The sequence below is a fragment of the Acinonyx jubatus genome, chromosome D1 (assembly GCF_027475565.1).
Source record: "Acinonyx jubatus isolate Ajub_Pintada_27869175 chromosome D1, VMU_Ajub_asm_v1.0, whole genome shotgun sequence".
Taxonomy (NCBI): Eukaryota; Metazoa; Chordata; class Mammalia; order Carnivora; family Felidae; genus Acinonyx; species Acinonyx jubatus.
This window is the reverse complement of record NC_069390.1, coordinates 55,775,078-55,794,166: the sequence shown is the minus strand read 5'-3', so window position 1 is coordinate 55,794,166 and position 19,089 is coordinate 55,775,078. Positions and strand designations below refer to the sequence as shown.

Below are 19,089 nucleotides of genomic sequence, written 5' to 3'. Positions count from 1 at the left end.
CTAGATAATATATTGTAGCAACTCTTGATTCAGATTCTTCCCCCTTGGAGGTTGGGGGATATTGTTCCTGGGTGTTTTTGTTTATTTAGTAACTTGCTTAGACTATTCTGTAGTGACTATCTCTTCTGCAGTGTGTGACTACTGATGTCTTTTTTTTAAACATGAATATTTAGTTATTTATTTAACATGAATGTAGTTTATTCTGGTCACACTTTTAAAACTATTGTTTTAATTTTTAAACTTGGCTTCTTAAAAGTCATCCCTGGGTCAGTGTAGATTAGTGGTCAATGATTAGCTTAACCCCTAGGCCAGGAAATTTTGTACTCTTTGCTATAGGATCTGTTTGTCATTTGGGGAATGCATTCAAATTTCAGACAACTTACAATTCTGCATCAGCCTTTAGTTTCAGTGTGTTCAAGGCCTTACATTCACATAGAGTCAGTAGATAGCTAGGACCCTCTCCAGTTTCTCCTTAGCAACTGTGAAGTTTTACCACCAGGGATCCCATAGTAGGTTTTACCAAGACCCATTATGGCTGTTTGGTTCCCTAGTATGCCCTTTTAAATTTCTGGTTTATCTGCTCTGTTGCCTGCCCTACCTAATACTAATAGTATGACCTTAGTCTAGCTCCAGTAGTGGCCTTCCTGGATTGTTTACTATTGTTCCCCAGATTGTCACCTTATTGTGATGCTGGGCAGTATCTAGAGCTGATTTTCTATGCTCAGCTTCAGATTAAATCAGCCCACTCTGGCTCCAGTCATCCTCTTGGCCTGGCCTGGTCTGCTCTGACGGAATTACTCCCAGGAAGCTGGGGGTTGGGAGATAAAGGCAGCTCTAGGCTAAAATGCCACAGATTCTCACGTTCTTAGTATGGTTCAATAATTTTTCCTGAATAATCCTTTCTCAATTTGATGTATGTATGCCTTTGGTTAATTTTCAGAGGCCTGAATTGGTTGTTTTTGACAATTTTATCCAGTTTTGTTGCTTTTTAGGTAGAAGGTTTGCTGAGCAATTTAAGCATTCCAGAATTTCTGTCTCCTCGTATTATTTTTGGCATCTTTATTTTTATTGAACTTTAAAAATTCCCCAGCTAGACCATAACCTTCTTTGGGCAGACACCATCTTTCTCTTTTCTGTACAGTACCCATCCAAAGTGCAATAAACATTTGAGCTTTCATTCCTTTATCTGTCAAATGAAGTTAATTTGCATTGCTTACCTCAAAGTATCAAGTGAAATAGTAGTTAAAATTTTCATAAACTGTAAAACACTTTGTAAATGGTAAAATTCTTTGAAAATTTTAAAGTAGTTTGCAGGCTACAACACTAATTTTTAATTTTTAATTTTTAATGCTGCAACCTGTTGTGCATGAATACTTGGAAGTATTCATCCTGAATCCATGGGCTTTTTTTTTTCCTTGTCATTTTATGCTCATAGGTTTTACTGTTGGTTTGAAAGAAATAGTTCACGTGTTTTTTGGGGGAGCAGCAACAGGTCACTTGCAGAACGGTCTGGGTATGAAAGCTGCTAGCTGCACCAGGAGGGAAGTTTTTAGGACCTGTTTTCTCTCTCACATGTTATTCTGGCTCACCACTGCTTATTCTGCAATTAGAAAGGTGAACTACCAATGGAGGCTAGTGTGGACAATAGAAATAAATACTGGGGAGATGTGGAGTCAAGTAGTTCACTGGGATATGCCAAGAAGTGGCAAGCACTTTGACGCTTTTTTCTGAGTTGTCTTTTGGAGAATATGAAGGATGGTTCATTATTCATTCAACTACTATGTATTTAGTATCCATTCTGTGCTGGGTAATATTTTGGGTGCTGGGGATACAAGACAAACAGAATCCATATTGTTATGGAACTTACTGTAGTTGGGGAGAAAATAAATAGGTAAGAAAATATATAAGGTAGTGATAGGTATCAATAGGAAAGGTAAAACAGGATGATGGGACAGAGAATAACATCTTTGGAGGAAGTATTTTAGGTAGGTGGGTTAAGGTAAAGAAGTCATTTCTGGTAAGAGATGAGACCTGATTGAAGTGAGGGAGTATACTATTTGGATATCTGGGGGAAGGGCATTCTGGGTGGAGGGAAGAGCAAGTGCAAAGATCCTGAGATGTAAGCATGCATGCTGTGTTCAGAGAACAAGGAGGTCATTGTTATTGGAGTGGAGAAAGCAAGGCAGTAGTAGTAGGAGTTGCAATCAGAGATGTGGGCATGTGAGATCAGATCATAGAAGGCCTTGTAGACTTTTAAAAGGATTTTGGATTTTATTCTGAATAAGATGAGAAGGAAGCTATTACACAGTTGTGTTCGCTGGCACAAGAAATGTGGACTTGCTGTGGTTCAGCCCCAGGAAGCAGGGGCAACTCCATACTTGGCTCTGGAGAGATAGCTAGGAAGGATGTGCACAGTGGGCACTTACTTTTCTTACTAAAGAAGTGAAATCAGGTCGGATGGGTAGTGAGTGTATGGCAGCTGAGATTGTAGAAGTCAGGCAGGCAGTGCTTTTATTCTCTTGTAACTGTGTGTGCCCCGCTGGGACCCAGCAGGTAGATATGAACTGCCTCCATGAGAGGAATCTGTCAAGGTCACAAGGGATCCTGAGTTAAAGGGAAGGGCTCAGGGCCTGCCATTCCAGAGGAGAATCGAGTGCTGGGTTTGGGAGACTAGGAACTTCATCTAGCATGGTGGAAGTAGCTTAGACATTGGAATCAGACAGACCTGGTTATGAAACTGACCTTTCTCAATTCTTAGTAATGAGACTTTGGATAGTTTGCTTTATTTCTCTAGACTTAAGTTTATTTATCTATAATACAGTGAAAATAATACCTATATTGCAAGATCACTGTGACCTTTTAAGACTTATAGGGACTTAATAAGGTAAGTCTCTAGCGCAGTGCCTGTCACCTGGTAGATGTTCAGTAAATAGTAGCTGCCGGTAATAGAGGTAATATTTATAATATTGGTAATGGTTAATCCCTACACAATACCCATTGTGTATCAATCATTGTAGTAATGTACTATCAATCATTGATAGATTGTACTATCAATCAATAGTAGTATTCTTAGGTATCACAAATTTAAGTCCAAATCCAAATTTGTTTTTCACTCCCAAACATGCTCTCTTCATAGTTCTCATCCCAGTAAGTGGTTATTTTTATTATTCCAATTTCTCAAGTTAGCTTTGGAGTCATCCTTAATGTCTTTCTCCTTCTCATACTCCATATTCAATCCATTGGTAATAGCTGTCAGCCTGTTCTTCAAAATATGACTACTTTCCACCACCACTATCACCACTGCTACCACCCTATTTCAGGCCACCATTATTCTTCATATGGATTATTTCAAATAGCATCCTGACTAATTTCCCTTCTTTTCCATTTGCCTTCCTGCCATCTGATCTCAGCTCAGCAGCCAAAGTAGTCTTAAAATGAAGTCAAATCATGTCACTCTTCTGCGCAAAATACTCCAGTGGCTTCTTATTTCAAATAAAAAACAAATTCCTTATACTGGTCTACAAGGCTCTGCATGATTTGGCCCTTATTACCTGTCTGATGTCACTGTCTACTCTTTTCCCTTTCATTCACTGCTTTCTAGATAAAGTGGCCTCCCTGGTGTTTCTCAGACATAGTTCCACTTCAGGGCATTTGCATTTGCTGTTTCCTCTACTTGGACAGTTTCCTCTCAGCTGTATGGCTTGCTTCTTCAACTTATTCATTGCTTAGATGTCACTCAATGACACTTTCTCTAGCCATTTAAAAAATTGCACCTCCCCTCCCCCCACCAGCACTCCTTGTCTACCCTCAGTGGATTTCTCTACTGCATTTACCACTGTCTGATATACAATATATTTTACTTTTTAGAAAATTTTGTCTCTCCTCCTCTCCCAGCTCAAGTGTAGGGAGGAGTATTTGTTGTTCCTCTATCAAGTTTATGTGGGACAAATGACATTTGGGAAAGAGAGTCTCAGGCATTGTCTTCAAACTATTTGGGCTTAAAATCTCCTTGGAAACATAAATGCATAGATTCCTAAGCCCTATCCCATAGAGCATAAAGAATATTGTACACCATGTGAAAGAATTTGGATTTTATTCCCAAAGCCTTTGAGGAGAGTAACCCATCCAACCTTTGTTTTAATAATGAATATCAAGGATGAGGTAGACTGGGTTAGATTGTGGAAAAATAGACTTCTTGGCACTGTTGTAGTAGTTTAGACAAGAGATGATGAAACTTAAAACGGGCAGTAGGGTTTTTTGGGAGCTCATGATCAGGTGTGAAAGAGTGGGTGGCATTTAGGATAACTTCCAGGTTTTTGTCTTAGGTGCTAGGTGGATGGATTGTCAGTAACTCTGAGACAGGCAATACAGGATGAAAGAATGGGGCTGGGAAAAGATTCTGAGTTTACTTTTGGGTATGGTGGGTTTGAATTGCTTAAGGTGTGATCAGGAAGAAATGTTACGAAAGTAGGGTGTATGTGGGTGTGGATGTGTGGTTGAGTGTTACGTTATAATAATTATTGTGAGAAAATGTGGATTTGGAAGTTACTAGGTTTCATGTGTCATGAACTAATCTAGGCAACCATTAATCTACCTTTGTCTGTATAGGTTTGCCTATTCTGGAAATTTCATATAAATGGAATCATGTAATATGTGACCTTTTGTGACTGGTTTCTTTCACTTAATGTAATGTTTTCAAGATTCATTTATGTTGTATCATGTATCAATACTCCATTTCTTTTTATTGCCAAATATTTCATTGTATGGATGTATCACATTCCATTTATCCATTCACCAGTTGAACATTTAAGTTGTTTCCCTCTTTTGTTTTTGTTTTGAGAGAGAGAGAGAGAGAGAGAGAGAGAGAGAGAGAGAGAGAGAGTGAGGTGGGGGAGGGGCAGAGAGAGACTCCCAAGAAGGCTTCATGCAGAGCTTGATCCCTGACTGACCATGAGATCATCCTGAGCTGAAATGAAGAGTTACATGCTTCGGGGCACCTGGATGGCTCAGTTGGTCGAGGGTCCAACTTCGGCTTAGGTCATGATCTCACAGTTTGTGAGTTCGAGCCCCACGTCAGGTTCTGTGCTGACAGCTCAGAGCCTGGAGCCTGCTTCGGATTCTGTCTCCTTCTGTCTCTGCCCCTCCCCACTTGTGCTCTGTCTCTCTGTCTCTCAACAATAAATAAATGTAAAAAAAAAAAAAAAAAAAAAAAAAAGTTGCATGCTTCACTGACTAAGCCACCCCTGTTTCCATCTTTTGACTATCATGAATAATGCTGCTGTGAACATTCATGTGGACATGTGTTTTCATTTCTCTTTGTTATATACCTAGGAGTGGCATTGCTGGATTATATCGTAACTCTGTTTAATTATTTGAGGAACTATCAGATTTATTTCTAAAGTGACTGTGTCATTTTACATTCCCACCAGCTTTGTATGAGGGTTCCATTTTCTTCACACACTTGTCAACACTTTTTGTTATCTTTTTATTTTAGCCATTTAGTGTATAGAAGTAGTATCTCATTATATCATTTATATAACTTCTTTGAAGAAATGTGTGTTCAGATCCTTTGCCCATTTTTTACTTGAGTTATTGGCCTTTTTATTATTGAGTAAAGATAAGAGCTATTTTTTTTTTCCCCAAAAAATTTTTTTAATGTTTATTTATTTTTGAGAAAGACAGCGACTGGGGGAGGAGCAGAGAGAGAGAGGGAGACAGAATTCGAAACAGGCTCCAGGCTATGGACTGTTAGCACAGAGCCCAATGCAGGGCTCAAACTCATGAACCGCAAGATCATGACCTGAGTGGAAGTCGGACACTTAACTGACTGAGCCACCCAGGCACCCCAAGATAAGAGTTCTTTATATTTTTTAAATACAGATATTTATATTTATATACAAATACAATACCCGGGGCACTTGGGTGACTCAGTTAAGCATCTGATTCTTTTTTTTTTTAATTTTTTTTCAACGTTTTTTATTTATTTTTGGGACAGAGAGAGACAGAGCATGAACGGGGGAGGGGCAGAGAGAGAGGGAGACACAGAATCGGAAACAGGCTCCAGGCTCCGAGCCATCAGCCCAGAGCCTGACGCGGGGCTTGAACTCACGGACCGCGAGATCGTGACCTGGCTGAAGTCGGACGCTTAACCGACTGCGCCACCCAGGCGCCCCAAGCATCTGATTCTTGATGTTGCCTCAGGTCATGATCTCAGAGTTCATGGGTTCTAGCCCCATGTCGATCTCTGCACTGTGTGTGCAGAGCCTGCTTGGAATTTTCTCTGTCCCCCTTTCTCTCTGCGCCTTCCCCACTTGTGCCCTTGCTCTCTCAGAATTAAAACAACAACAACAACAACAGCAACACCTTAAAAAAACCCTAATCCCCTATCCTATACAGTTGACCCTTGAACAACATGGGTTTGAACTGTGTGGGTCCACTTACGCGTGGATTTTTTTTTTACCGTACAATAATACTGTAAATGTATTTTCCTTATGATTTCCTTAATAACATTTTCTTTTTCTAGCTTTATTACAAAAATACAGTATGTAATACATAGACAAAATACGTGTTATTCGAATGTTTATATTCTCCAGTCAGCAGTAGGTTCTTAGTAGTTAAGTTTTGGGAGAGTCAAAGTTACCTACAGATTTTGGACAGCACAGGGGTTTGGCACCCCTAACCCCTGCATTGTTCAAGGGTCAACTGTATATGGTCAGCAAATTTCTCTCCTTCTCTGGGTTGTCTTTCACTTTCTTAATGGTGTCTTTAAAGCACAAAAGTTTTTAGTTTTGATTAATCCAGTGTATTTTTGTTTCCTTTGGTTGTTTGTACTCTTGGTATATTTAAGAAACCATTGCCAATCCAAGGTTACAAAGGTTTATGCCTATATTTTCTTCCTTCTTGTATGAGTTTTGTATTTCAGCTCTTTCATTTAGGTCTTTGATCCATTTGGGGTGCTAGTCTTGACCCTGCCCTTAACTTGCTTTGTGACCTTGGGCTGTTCATTACCTTTTTCCAGCTTCACTTATTTCATCTATAAAGTAAAAGTTGTTATGTGTGTATATATAGAGCAACAGAAAACAGATCAGTGGTTGTCACAGGCTGGGAATCAGTGGGAGGGTATTGAATACAAAGATGAGAGAACTTTTTGGGGTGATGAAAATGCTTTATATTTTACTTGTGGTGGTGTTTGTATGACTACACATTTTCAGGGGTCATAGAACTATATACCCCAAAGGGGTAAGTTTTACTATATGTAAATTATACCTCAATAAATCTGTTTTAAGAAAACCTTACAACACCTTTATAAAGTATGTAATATTTTCCATTTTGAGGCTAGAGGAAACTGAAGCTCAGAAAGGTTAGTGGCCTGTGGTCCCACATTTGGTAGGTGGCAGTGCTAGGATTTGAACCTAAATCTGTCTGATCATAGAGCTTGTGATCTTCCTACTCACGTTTAGTCTGTCCCTGAAACTATTAAGAGTATGTGGATTCTCTCGTAAAGGGTTGACTTACCTTTGAAAGCCAGGGACCGTCTCTTCCTGCAAGCAGCTTCCCCAGAAGTGGCTGTCACATTCTTAATCCAAATTTTGAACCCATGGAATATCTCATTTCTGTCAGTCATCAGTAGGGCTTGGAATCAATGCTGTTGTGGAGTGCTCCCCAGTCAAGATATCCTTTTGAGGCTGAGGCCCTCATTTTGGAGCAGGAGGAAACCATTTCCAAAGTTTTTGAGTTTCTTTGGTTATGAAAAACATTTTCATACCTTGCCCAATCAGCAACATGGATTACCTTCTTATTAGGAGCGTGACTAGATGTTTACAGGGCCAGTTGTGCTGCTTAGCACTTTAACAGTCTTGCTTACGCCACATTATTTAGCAAAGAACTAGTTGGGTAGAAGAGAGACCTAAGGCAGGAAAAGTGTACAAGTTGTCTTCTGTGTTGTTGCTGCCATCACATCATCACCATCATCATTTACATGTGTGCACCACCTGACGGTTGGTGGTGTATTTTGACATTCTGAGATCTTTTTTAATTCTCCCAGTATCTTTTAAGGAGAGTGCTTATATTTAGAGAGAGAATGTTAACCTGGCCATATTCTTAGATAACTCTGGATGCAAGGGGTATTTTCTCCTTAAATTGTGCCGAAATATGTATATATCCTGTAACCTTCATCCTCAAGTTTTCAGTTCATTTACTGGTAGTAGTTTAATCTAGCCTGTTGCCTTGGGGTCATTTGCCAGGGCTGCCCATTGGCTACCTTTCAGGAAGTTCTAGCCTCTGGAATTAACCAGTAGCATTTTCCTTTTTGCCTGTTTGACCACCCTGCCTTCCTCTCCTTGGGAACCCATCTTTACTCCACCTCTCATTCCAGAAGCCTGGAGAGACTTAATTAATCTCAGAGCAATTGTCATCAAGCCAGTTGTTGACTGCCTGTCTTGACATTTGACTTGTTTCCTGTCCTGAGGTGCTATAAGAGAAGTTAATGACCTAAAAAATTGTCCATCCACCATGTGAGCCTAGTTAGGAGAGAATTGTTTGATTTTTATGAAGTGTAAGTAATATATTTGTAGAGACAAGTTTTTCAAACATGTACTGGCCTATGTGTCAGAGATGGTTCTCTAAACAAGATGGGACAAATAGGCTGTAAAACAGAGTTTAATGACAGATTTTTCCATTAATCAGAATGGAGAATGTGCTTCATTAAGGTAATTAACAGAGCACTTGTGCAGGTGATACTTACTGCACACAAATTTCCAGGTTTCTTTCTGTTGAACAAATTTTGAAAGAGATCTTGACTGTGTTTTGCATTAAAATTCTCAGTGGTGATAAATTTCCATTTTTCCCAAATCTGTTAGTAACTGGTATCTTGTCCTCTGCAGGTGCAAAGGGTTGGTGAGACACTTGCTGCTCTTCCTAATAGTCTGTGTATTTGTTGTTTGGCTCTTACACTCCCCTGATGAACAGTAGAAGTGCATCCTTTCCCAACTCCCGGACTGGCATCCTTAGCATTGGAAAAGACCTCAGAGAGTCTAAACTAATTGATTTGACATCACGATGTTAGAGTCTGGAGAGGGGAAGTGACTTGGCCAATGCCACACAGTATACCAGTGGCAGAGTCATCTGTGGGATAGTGGGTCTGGTTCTGAACTAAAAGCCAAAAGGTCTGGGTTGACATTAGGCAAGTTGTATCACCTCTCTGCTTCTCAGTATCTTCATTTGTATAAGGAGAAAAGTGTATAGCATAGGGCCAAGTACAAACAAATGGCTTTTTGCTTCTTTCTGCTATACCATGTTGTTCTCTGTGAGTATAAGTTGAAGATTATAGAAGGGAAACTGATGTCAGGGAAAATGAACAATCAATAATCAGTGCTATTTTCTTTGTTTCTGTATAGGATCCTCAGTCTTCCACAATGAACCCTGTTTATAGCCCCGTGCAGCCTGGGGCTCCTTATGGCAACCCTAAGAACATGGCCTACACAGGTAAGTGGTGTGAAAATAGTTCTCATTTTGAAAAACGGTGGTTAAGGGCATTACCAAATAACTTGCTGAATGACTTTTGGTATACTGTGCCTCCAAAAGCCCTGGTAAAGCTTGGGAACTTGTAGAAGAGAGATATGTCTGGGGTTCAATGGAGATGGAAATGACATTCTTACAACTAAGGATTGTTGAATTGTCATCTAGGGGAAAGGAAGGGAGGTAACATTTATTGAATACCTACCATGGACCTAGCCCTGTGATGCACAGTTTCACATATCATGTTTAATTTTAAACCAGTTTTTCATGGTACAGCTTCTTATCACCATTTGACAGTTGAGAAAGCCATAGTCACAGTAAGAGGCCATAAAACAAAACCAAAAATAGATATTTGAGCCCAGGTCTGCTGATCCTGAAAGCTGATCTTTTTCCTTAACTGCATACCAAGCTGTTTCCTACTTCACTCTTTGTGTATGTTGTCCCTCTGTCTGGACTGCCATTGTCCCCTGATAGCATCACCTTGTTCTTTAAGAACTCCGCTCTGAGCTCAGAGAGCACTCTTCCTGGAATCATTCTCTCCCATACTTGGCCTTAGGCAAATTTTTTTAACCTTCCAGAGCCTTTGTATTCCCATTATAATATTACCTTCTGCCTTCCTTCCTTTCTTTTTTTTTTTTTTTTTTGTTCCTCACACTTATTCTTTATTCTAGGTGTTTGTTTTTTTAAATTGAAGTATAGTTGACACACAGTATTACTTCAGTTTCAGGTATGCAACATACTGATTGGACAAGTCTATCTGTTGTGCTGTGCTTACCACAAATGTACTTACCATCTGTCACCATACTACACTATTACATTATCATTGACTATCCCTATGCTGTCCCTTTTATCCTTGTGACTTAATTCATTTTATATCTAGAACCTGTATCTCCCACTCCCCTTCACCCATTTTGCATCCCCCATCCAACGCCCCTCTGGCAACCATAACCATTAGTCTGTTCTCTGTATTTATAGGTCTGTTTGTGTTGTGTTTGTTTAATTATTTTTTAGATTCCACATATAAGTGAAACCATGGGGTATTTGTCTTTCTCTGTCTTACTTCACTTTAGTGTAATACCCTCTAGGTCCATCTGTGTTGTTGCAAATGACAAGATCTTCTTTTTTATGGTTGAGTGATACTCCATTCACACACACACACACACACACACACACACACACACACGCCCCACATCTTTTTTATCCATTCATCTGTCAGTGGACACTTAGGTTGCTTCTATAATTTGGCTATTGGAAAAAAATGCTCCAGTAAACATACAGATGCATATATCTTTTCAAATTAGTGTTCTTTGGGTAAATACACAGTAGTGGAATTATTGCATCATATGTTATTTCTGTTTTTAATTTTTTGAGGAACCTCTGTACTGTTTTCCATAGTGATGGCACCAGTTTGCATTCTCATCAGCAGTACACAAGGGGTCTTTTTTTTCCACCAACACTTGTTCTTTTTTGTGTTTTTGATTTTAGCATGAGGTGATATCTCATTGTGGTTTTGACTTGAATTTCCCTGATGATGAGTGATGCTGAGCATCTTTTCATGTGTCTCTTTGCCATTTATATGTCTTCTTTGGAGAAACGTCTATGCAGATCCCTTGCCCATTTTTAATTGGATTATTTGGGGGTTTTTTGGTGTTGGGTTATGTAAGTTCTTTATATAGTTTGGATATTAACCCCTTCTTGGGTATATCATTTGCAAGTATTTTCTTCCAGTCAATAGATTGTCTTTCCATTTTGTTGATGGTTTACTATGCAAAAGCTTTGTGTTTTGATGTAGTCCCAGTAATTTATTTTTGCTTTTGTTTCCCTTGCCTTAAGAGACATACCTAGAAAAATGTTGCAATGGCCAGTGTCAGAGAGATGTTTTCTTTTAAGAATTTTATGGTTTCCTGTCTCACATTTAGGTCTTTAATCTGTTTTGAGTTTATTTCTGTGTATGGCTTAAGAAAGTGGTCCACTTTTATTCCTTTGCATGTAGCTGTCCAGTTTTCCCAGCTACATTTATTAAAGAGACTGTCTTTTCTCCATTGTATATTCTTACCTCCGTTGTCATAGATTAATTAACCATATAAACATGGGTTTATTTCTGGACTGTCTATTCCATTCCATTGATCTATGTGTGTACTTTTGTGTCAGTATGATACTATTTTGATTTAGGGCTGTCATAAGGATTAAATGAACTAGTGTAAGGCACTGAGCATATAATATCTGGCATAAAGTAAGCACTTAAAAAATGTTATTATTTACAAATAAATAAAGATGGGTAAAACATATGGTAATAGAAATAAATAAGAAAATGTATTTAGATTGCCCAGCATGGTGCTTAGCATAGCATGGGCCTTCAAGAATACAGTGATTATAGATCCAAGGTGAAGGTAACAATATGAATAAACACATGGGGAAGTAAGAAGGTATGGTCAGATTACATACAGTCATTACTTGAGATTAGTTGGAGAAAAGAGCAGGAAAGGGGAAATGTGGGGGAGCGCCTGGCTGGCTCAGTCAAAAGAACATGCAACTCTTGGTCTGAGAGTCATGAGTTAGAGCCCCACACTGGGAAGGAGATTACTTAAAAAAAGAAATAAAATTTTTATTAAAAAAAAGAAAAGGGGAAAAGTGGGAAATGACACTCAAAAAGTAGATTAATAATGGTCTTCATGGCAGGATTGGAAGTGAAAGAGGGAGTAGAGAGTTTTGTCCCAGAAGAGAGTCATTGGCAGTGAATTTTGGAATGTATTGGTTCCTTCTTATAACTTCGCACTTTACTGTGTATCCTAACTTCCTAGACAGAAACTTGAGGGTTCTCTAAGTGTCCTTTGTCTAATTGTTCCATACTTTGCTCTGTAAAAACACTAGGAAGGTGCTTCAGAAATTCCTCAAGTAATGTGATTTGATTTATTAAAAATATTTAGAACTATTTTTATAAAGTATGTATACAAATAAGATGATCAGTGTGTTAAGCTTCTAAGAATGCATGTTAATTTTTTAAAAAACACAAATAGTCGTAGCTACTTGTGTCTGTAAATCAGGATTTTCTTAATGCGAGTCAACTCAAAAAAACATTCAAATATGTTGGATGTTGAGCCTGATATAACTATAGCTGTTATTACTTTCAATTTCATATGTTTATGTTTATCACAACAGCCTTATTGTCCCTACTTAACATTAATAGTAAATATTTTGAAATTTCTGTTGGAAAATATTTACGATATACTAAAATTGTTGTGTGTTTAAGAAATTAATGCCAAAACCAGGACCTACCGAGCAGTAGTTGCTCTTTTTCTTCCCAGTTTAGTGTCTCAGCAACCCAAGTCCCTTTGGCAGAGAGGACTGAGCCACTTTGGCAGACAGAGCCCAGGGGAATCCTGTGGGTTTCCTGTGATTCTGGCTGCATTCATTCTCACTGAATTGCTAAACTTGAGAAAGAAGAAAACAGTTGCATTTATCTATTGATTTGCTCAAAAAAGATTAGGCTGTGTGATATATTGGGAAGGAAGTGGACCTTGTTTCTGCTTGGCACGTAGTATAGAACTTGGTAAATGCATTTTGATTGAATGAACAACAACCAGGGGCGCCTGGGTGACTCGGTTGAGCGTCTGACTTCGGCTCAGGTCATGATCTTACAGCTCGTGAGTTCAAGCCCTGCGTTGGGCTCTGTGCTGTCAGCTCAGAGCCTGGAGTCTGCTTTGGATTCTGTGTCTCCCTCTCTCTCTGCCCCTAACCCACTCACATTCTGTCTCTGTCTCTCTCAAAAATAAATAAACATTAAAAAAAAATTTTTTTTTTTGAATGAATGACAACAAGATTCAGATCCCAGCTCTGTTAGATAATAGCTAGGTGACTTTAACGTAGCTTAACCTTGCTTAATCTCCCTTAACTTAAATTTCTTTTATAAACTGAGATAATATTGCTTACTCCATAGGACAGTTGTGAAAATTAAGTGAAATAATTAGTATTCCTCCCAAGGGAAAGAGGGAGGAGTGTCTTTGTTTCTAAGCCTGAAACTATGTTTTAAGTTAATTTCTCTGCTACAGATTCTAAGGCCACATAGGAAGAATAAACTCCACACAAATAGAGTAAGTTCAGACTTCACATAGGCCCAGGTTTCAAATTCTTCAGGAAACTTTCTTTTTTAAGCTAAGTTTCCATTGTCTCTGTATTTTTGAGTCCGTTTTTTTTTTAATTTTTTTAAATGTTTGTTTATTTTCGAGAGAGAGACAGAGTGCGAGCAGGGGAGGGGCAGAGAGAGACAGAATCTGAAGCAGGCTCTAGACTCTGAGCTGTCAGCACAGAGCCGGACATGGGGCACAAACCATGAACCGTGAGATCATGAGCAGAGCTGAAGTTGAATGCTTAACCAACTGAGACAGACACCCAGGCACTCCCCCTTTTTTTTGAACTGACAATATGATTCTTCCAAGATCCCAGCTTTTTAGAAGGGAATTCGAGTTCCGTTGTCCTTCCCAGAGCCCAACGCCTCATCTCCACCTCCAGTGGCGAAATAAAGCAAGCCCTGTAATTGCCCAGACCAACATCAGCTATGAGAGGTAGTTTCCTCTTCAGTTTTTCACTCCTGGGGATCTCTTTTTCTTTCTTAAAATCTCAACTCTGCTTATGTTTATTATATGACATGAAGTGTTTGTTATCCAGCTTTTCAAGATGTTATGTAGTAAGTAGATTTTCAGGTTATCTTCTCCATAGTGCTGGAAATAGAAAACCCAAGTAAGATAATTTATAAGCAAATGCCAAATGTAATGCATTAGAGTAAACATTTGTTATTGTTAATAACAGTAATGGTTATGTTAAAGAGTATTACCATTTGGCAAACACATGCTGAGTACTTTCTATAATTAATCTTATTAATCACAAACCCCATAGGATCATCTTTTAATGGTGGTTTAATTGGTGGTTTAATTCAGGTCATAAAACTTGGCCAGTGTATATAGCTTCTAAAAGATGAGGAAATATCAGGTCTTTATGATTTCAAAGTATATGTGCTTCCTGTTATAGTAAGCTGATATGTTTTAAAATATGTACTCCTTTTACTGTTCCCAGTGATAAGCTAGATGAGAGGGTTGTTTTTTCAGTTTCTAGGACTAAGGAGCCTTACCTTGGAGGGGCTAGAAGCCTGCTTCTGGCCAGCAGTTTGGAAGGTCAAGTTCATTGTGGTCTCATCTGCCTCAGAGGTAATGGGGTGGTGGCCACATGGAACAGAGGTTGGAAAAACTGATTTGAAATTCTCTGTGGAATCTGAGACGGAAATAAAATATAACTACACAATTATGATTCTGACATCAGTTCTAATGTGTGGGTTTTTTCCTCACACCATGCAGTTCTCCAATACCAGTCAGGTATCCTACAGTTCAACTCAATTCTGATACTATCTACTTGGAGTTAGTGTCAGATTCCACAGATTGAGGGCTCAATCCCACAACACTGTCTTTATTTCAGATGCTAATCGCACGCCCAAGTTGTTACTTGTACTTCTGACTGATAGCCTGTAAATCAGAGGTTCCCACAACCACTGCCTTGGGTTCATTTAATCTGGTAGAGCAGCTCAAGAACGCAGGAAACCAGTTTACTCACTAGATTATTGGTTTATGGTAAAAGAATATAACTCAGGAACAGGCCGATGGAAGAGATGCATAGGGCAAGGAATGTAGAAACGAGCACGGAAGCTCCAGAGGGTGCCACTCTCCCTGCACCTCCATGTGTTCACCAGCCTGGAAGCTCTCCAGATCTTGTCCTTTTTGCCTTCTATGGGGACTTCATTACATAGACATGATTGATTAAACCATTGGCCATGGGCAGTTGATTCAAGCTGCAGCCCCTTTCCTCTCCCCAGAGGTCAGGGTGGTGGGACTGAAAGTTCCAACTCTCCAATCACATGTTTGGTTCCCCTGGCAAACCTGTCCCCATTGCTTTCCAGATGTCACTCATTAACATAAACAGATGTGGTTGAAAGGAGTTTATTTTGAATGTCAAGATACCTTTATGGCTCTTATCACTTAGGAAATTCCACTGGTTTTAGGAGCTTTGCACTAGGAATAAAGATGAAGACCAAATATTTATTTCCTATTGTAAATCATGGTATACAGCAATACAGTATATTTCAGTGAACAGCTGTCTGCTAGTCAAATGACAGTATTTTCACGTCCTTTTTAAACTCCTTTACTGAGCACTTACTGTGTGCCAAAAATTGATCTCAGTGTTTTACAGACAATATTTTTATACTTGCAACAGTCCTGTGAAGTGATTATAATTAGCTCCTTGTGCATCTTGGAAAAGAGAATTCAGAGAATATACTATGTCCATATACTTTAAAACACTTAAAACATAGTGTTATAGACTGAATATTTGTGTCTCCTCAAATTCATATGTTGACACTCTCTCTAATTCTCAATGTGATATTATTTGGAGTTCGGGCCTTTGCAAGATAATTGGATTTAGTTGAAGTCCTGAGGATGGGGCCCTCATGATGGGATTAGTGCTCTCATAGGAAGAGAGACACCAGAACTCTCTCTCTGCCATGTGAGGACACAGCAAGAAGGCTGTCATTAGCAAGGCAGGAAAAGAACCTTCACTAGAACCCAGTTGGGCTGGCATTCTGATCTCATATTTCCATCCTCCAGAGAGCGAGAAATCAATGTCAAAGCCACTCAGTTTGTGGTATTATATTATGGCAGCCTGAGCCAGTTAATAAAGATAGTAAGTACAGTGAACACCTAAATACCCTTCACATAGATTTACCATACCAGGGGGCTCTTTAAAGAATGGGGCATTTCTTTTTCTGAAAGGCCTCAGAAACATTTCTCTGCCAGAAGTTTGCAATGTAGACAAGACCTAAATAATTCTCCATACTCCTCTCCTCTCCTCTCCTCTCCTCTCCTCTCCTCTCCTCTCCTCTCCTCTCCTCTCCTCTCCTCTCCTCTCCTCTCCTCTCCTCTCCTCTCCTCTCCTCTCCCCTCCCCTCCCTCCCCTCCCCTCCCCTCCCCTCCCCCTCCCCTCCCCTCCCCTCCCCTCCCCTCCCCTCCCTCCCCTCCCCTCCCTTCCCTTCCCTTCCCTTCCCTTCCCTTCCCTTCCCTTCCCCTTCCCCTTCCCCTTCCCCTTCCCCTTCCCCTTCCCCTTCCCCTTCCCCTTCCCCTTCCCCTTCCCCTTCCCCTTCCCCTTCCCCTCTCCTTCCCCTTCCCTTCCCCTCTCCTTCCCCTCTCCTTCCCTCCCCTCCCCTTCCCCTCTCCTTCCCTCCCCTCCCCTTCCCCTCTCCTTCCCTCCCCTCCCCTTCCCCTCTCCTTCCCTCCCCTCCCCTTCCCCTCTCCTTCCCTCCCCTCCCCTTCCCCTCTCCTTCCCTCCCCTCCCCTTCCCTTCCCTTTTCCTTAAAATGTTCTGATGCTGAGAGTGTCCAAGCATCACCAGAGATCTAGAATAGATGCTGAAAAGAAGACAGATATTGGAATCTATCAGATCTGGGGTGGACTTCAGGCTCTGCCACTAATTAGCTGTAGGACCTTGGGTGAGTTCTTTAATTTTTCTCAGTCTCATTTTCTTCAACTCTAAAATAGAGTCATGATCTATACAGATGGTTGGTTCACAGGCCCATGAAAATGTTTATGAAGTCTAAGGCACCATGGCTGGCTCAAATGTGGTGTTCAGTTAACAGTTGTTACAATGCACAACACTAAGTATATCTCTACTGGGGAAAGAATGTGGGGTAAAGAATGAGTGACTTAGATTTAGACCTGATTCTACCATTTAAAAACTGTGTGATGTCAGATAAATTATTAAACTTTCTAGGCCTCAGTACATCATCTGAAAGAAAAAGAAAAAAAGCAACGGGGGTGGGGGGAAACTGTTAGGAATTTATTCTTCACAAGACAGCAGAAAGTAATAAATGTAACAGGGCCAGCCATTGATTTGGAGTGAAGTTTCCAAAACCCAATTGGAAAGAATTCTGAAATGTGAGAATAGATGGACCTCTTAAAGTAATCCATAATTTTATAGGTGAGAAGATGGAGAAGTGTTTTGCAGAAATGTTGGAACTGGGTCCCCCTGTTTCGGGTTTGTGTATTCATTGTCTCTTTACCACAGAGCAACATCAAGGTTTCATCTTACATCCTCTCCTGGCTACTTCTCAATCCTCTGCTGGTCCATACCAGCTCATATCCTTTCCCCCACTCCTGTGCTGGGCCCTAAATGAATTTCGTGCTTTCAGCTCACAGCAATTACCATTGAAATACTTCAAATACCCCAACAAAACACATGACTCTCAAGGTTGGAAAACTAGGAAATTGATCTGTTCAAAGACTTTGTTGTCATTTTTCAGTTTTTTTTTCCTAGAGTGCTTTTTTTGCTTAAAAAAAACCAGTGGATTTAAGAAGTATATTTGTATTTGACACAGTTTTTCAGGTGGAAGACCTTGATAATTAAGCTGACAGTGTGCAGATACAATGAATAATCATTGTAATGTCAGTGAGACTAAAAAAGAGTATCTTTCTCTTCAATGACCCCAGCCTGCACCCTTCACCCTCCTTTGTGAGGATCACCTGATGGAGGTTTTAAGACTAACTATAACTAGTTTGTTCTTTGCAAAGAACCTTTTGTGGGGTTTTTCCCCCTCATATTTATTTCTTATAACAAGTCTAGGGAGATAGCCCTTATTTTCCAGATGAAATGATGGGATCAGGCTTCCCAAGGTCACATTGTATAGCAGAACCCAAACCCCAGATTTTCTGCATTACAAAGCAAGTGCTTTTACTGCTCTAGCCAACTTGGCTATCTTTTGGACACCATAGTGATTAGGATCTTAGATGAGCCCAGGAAATGGTGAAAACTACTCCACAAAACTCCCTTCTGATGTTCAGACTGAATGTCTACTCAGGAAAGACTTCTCAGGTCAATTAATTACTTTCACCTATGACTGAAATAGGTCTCTAAGAAGAATTCTTACTAACTCTTCTCCCTATGGTTACTAGTAATCTCCTTGTTGTTAAATCCAGTGGACCCTTGTCAGCCTTTCTTCTAATTTGACACTTCTATATCATTTGAAACTCCAGATCCCTCCCTTCTGGAAGTTTTCTCATTCCTTGCTTTTCATTGATTACAACATAGTCTTTCTGTTTATTTTTCTGTTTGTTTTTCCTTTTTTCCTCTCTGGCTGTTCCTGAATCTGTCTGCTTTCCAGTTTTTCTTTCCCCACTCACCCAGTAAAAGTTGGTGTTGCCCAAGAGCCCACTTTCTCTTTCATCTTAGTTCCAGCTACTGTCTGTAGGCTGATGATTCATAAACTCTAGCTCTACAGCAAACTTCTCTTCTGAGCTTCAGACCAGTTTATTATCTAGCTGTCTTCAGAACCTCTTCTCCATGAATGTCTCCTATTTTGTTTAGATGCATCATGTCTAAAACTGAGCCTATTATCTTTCCTTATAATGCATTTTTCCTTTTATCAGTTTGTAATCAGTACCATCATTCACCTATTCCCTCAAATCAGAAACATAGGAGTCCTTCTTAATACTGCTTTTTCTTTTGCCTTCTAAAGTCAGTTACTAAGTCCTGTCTTTTTTT

The 19,089-nt window shown here is 39.8% G+C and overlaps 1 protein-coding gene across 7 annotated transcripts in view; it reads left to right on the top strand.

The window, feature by feature from the left end:
- Positions 1-19,089, top strand: part of FAM168A (family with sequence similarity 168 member A) — a 203,157-nt gene that overhangs the window by 127,515 nt on the left and 56,553 nt on the right. For all 7 annotated transcript variants that reach the window (XM_053203659.1, XM_053203660.1, XM_027039790.2 and 4 more), the window contains one exon: positions 9,396-9,483. In XM_053203659.1, coding sequence (XP_053059634.1) covers positions 9,414-9,483 — 70 coding nt within the window. In that variant the 5' untranslated portion in view covers positions 9,396-9,413. Of the gene's footprint in view, positions 1-9,395; positions 9,484-19,089 lie in introns of those variants that run through there.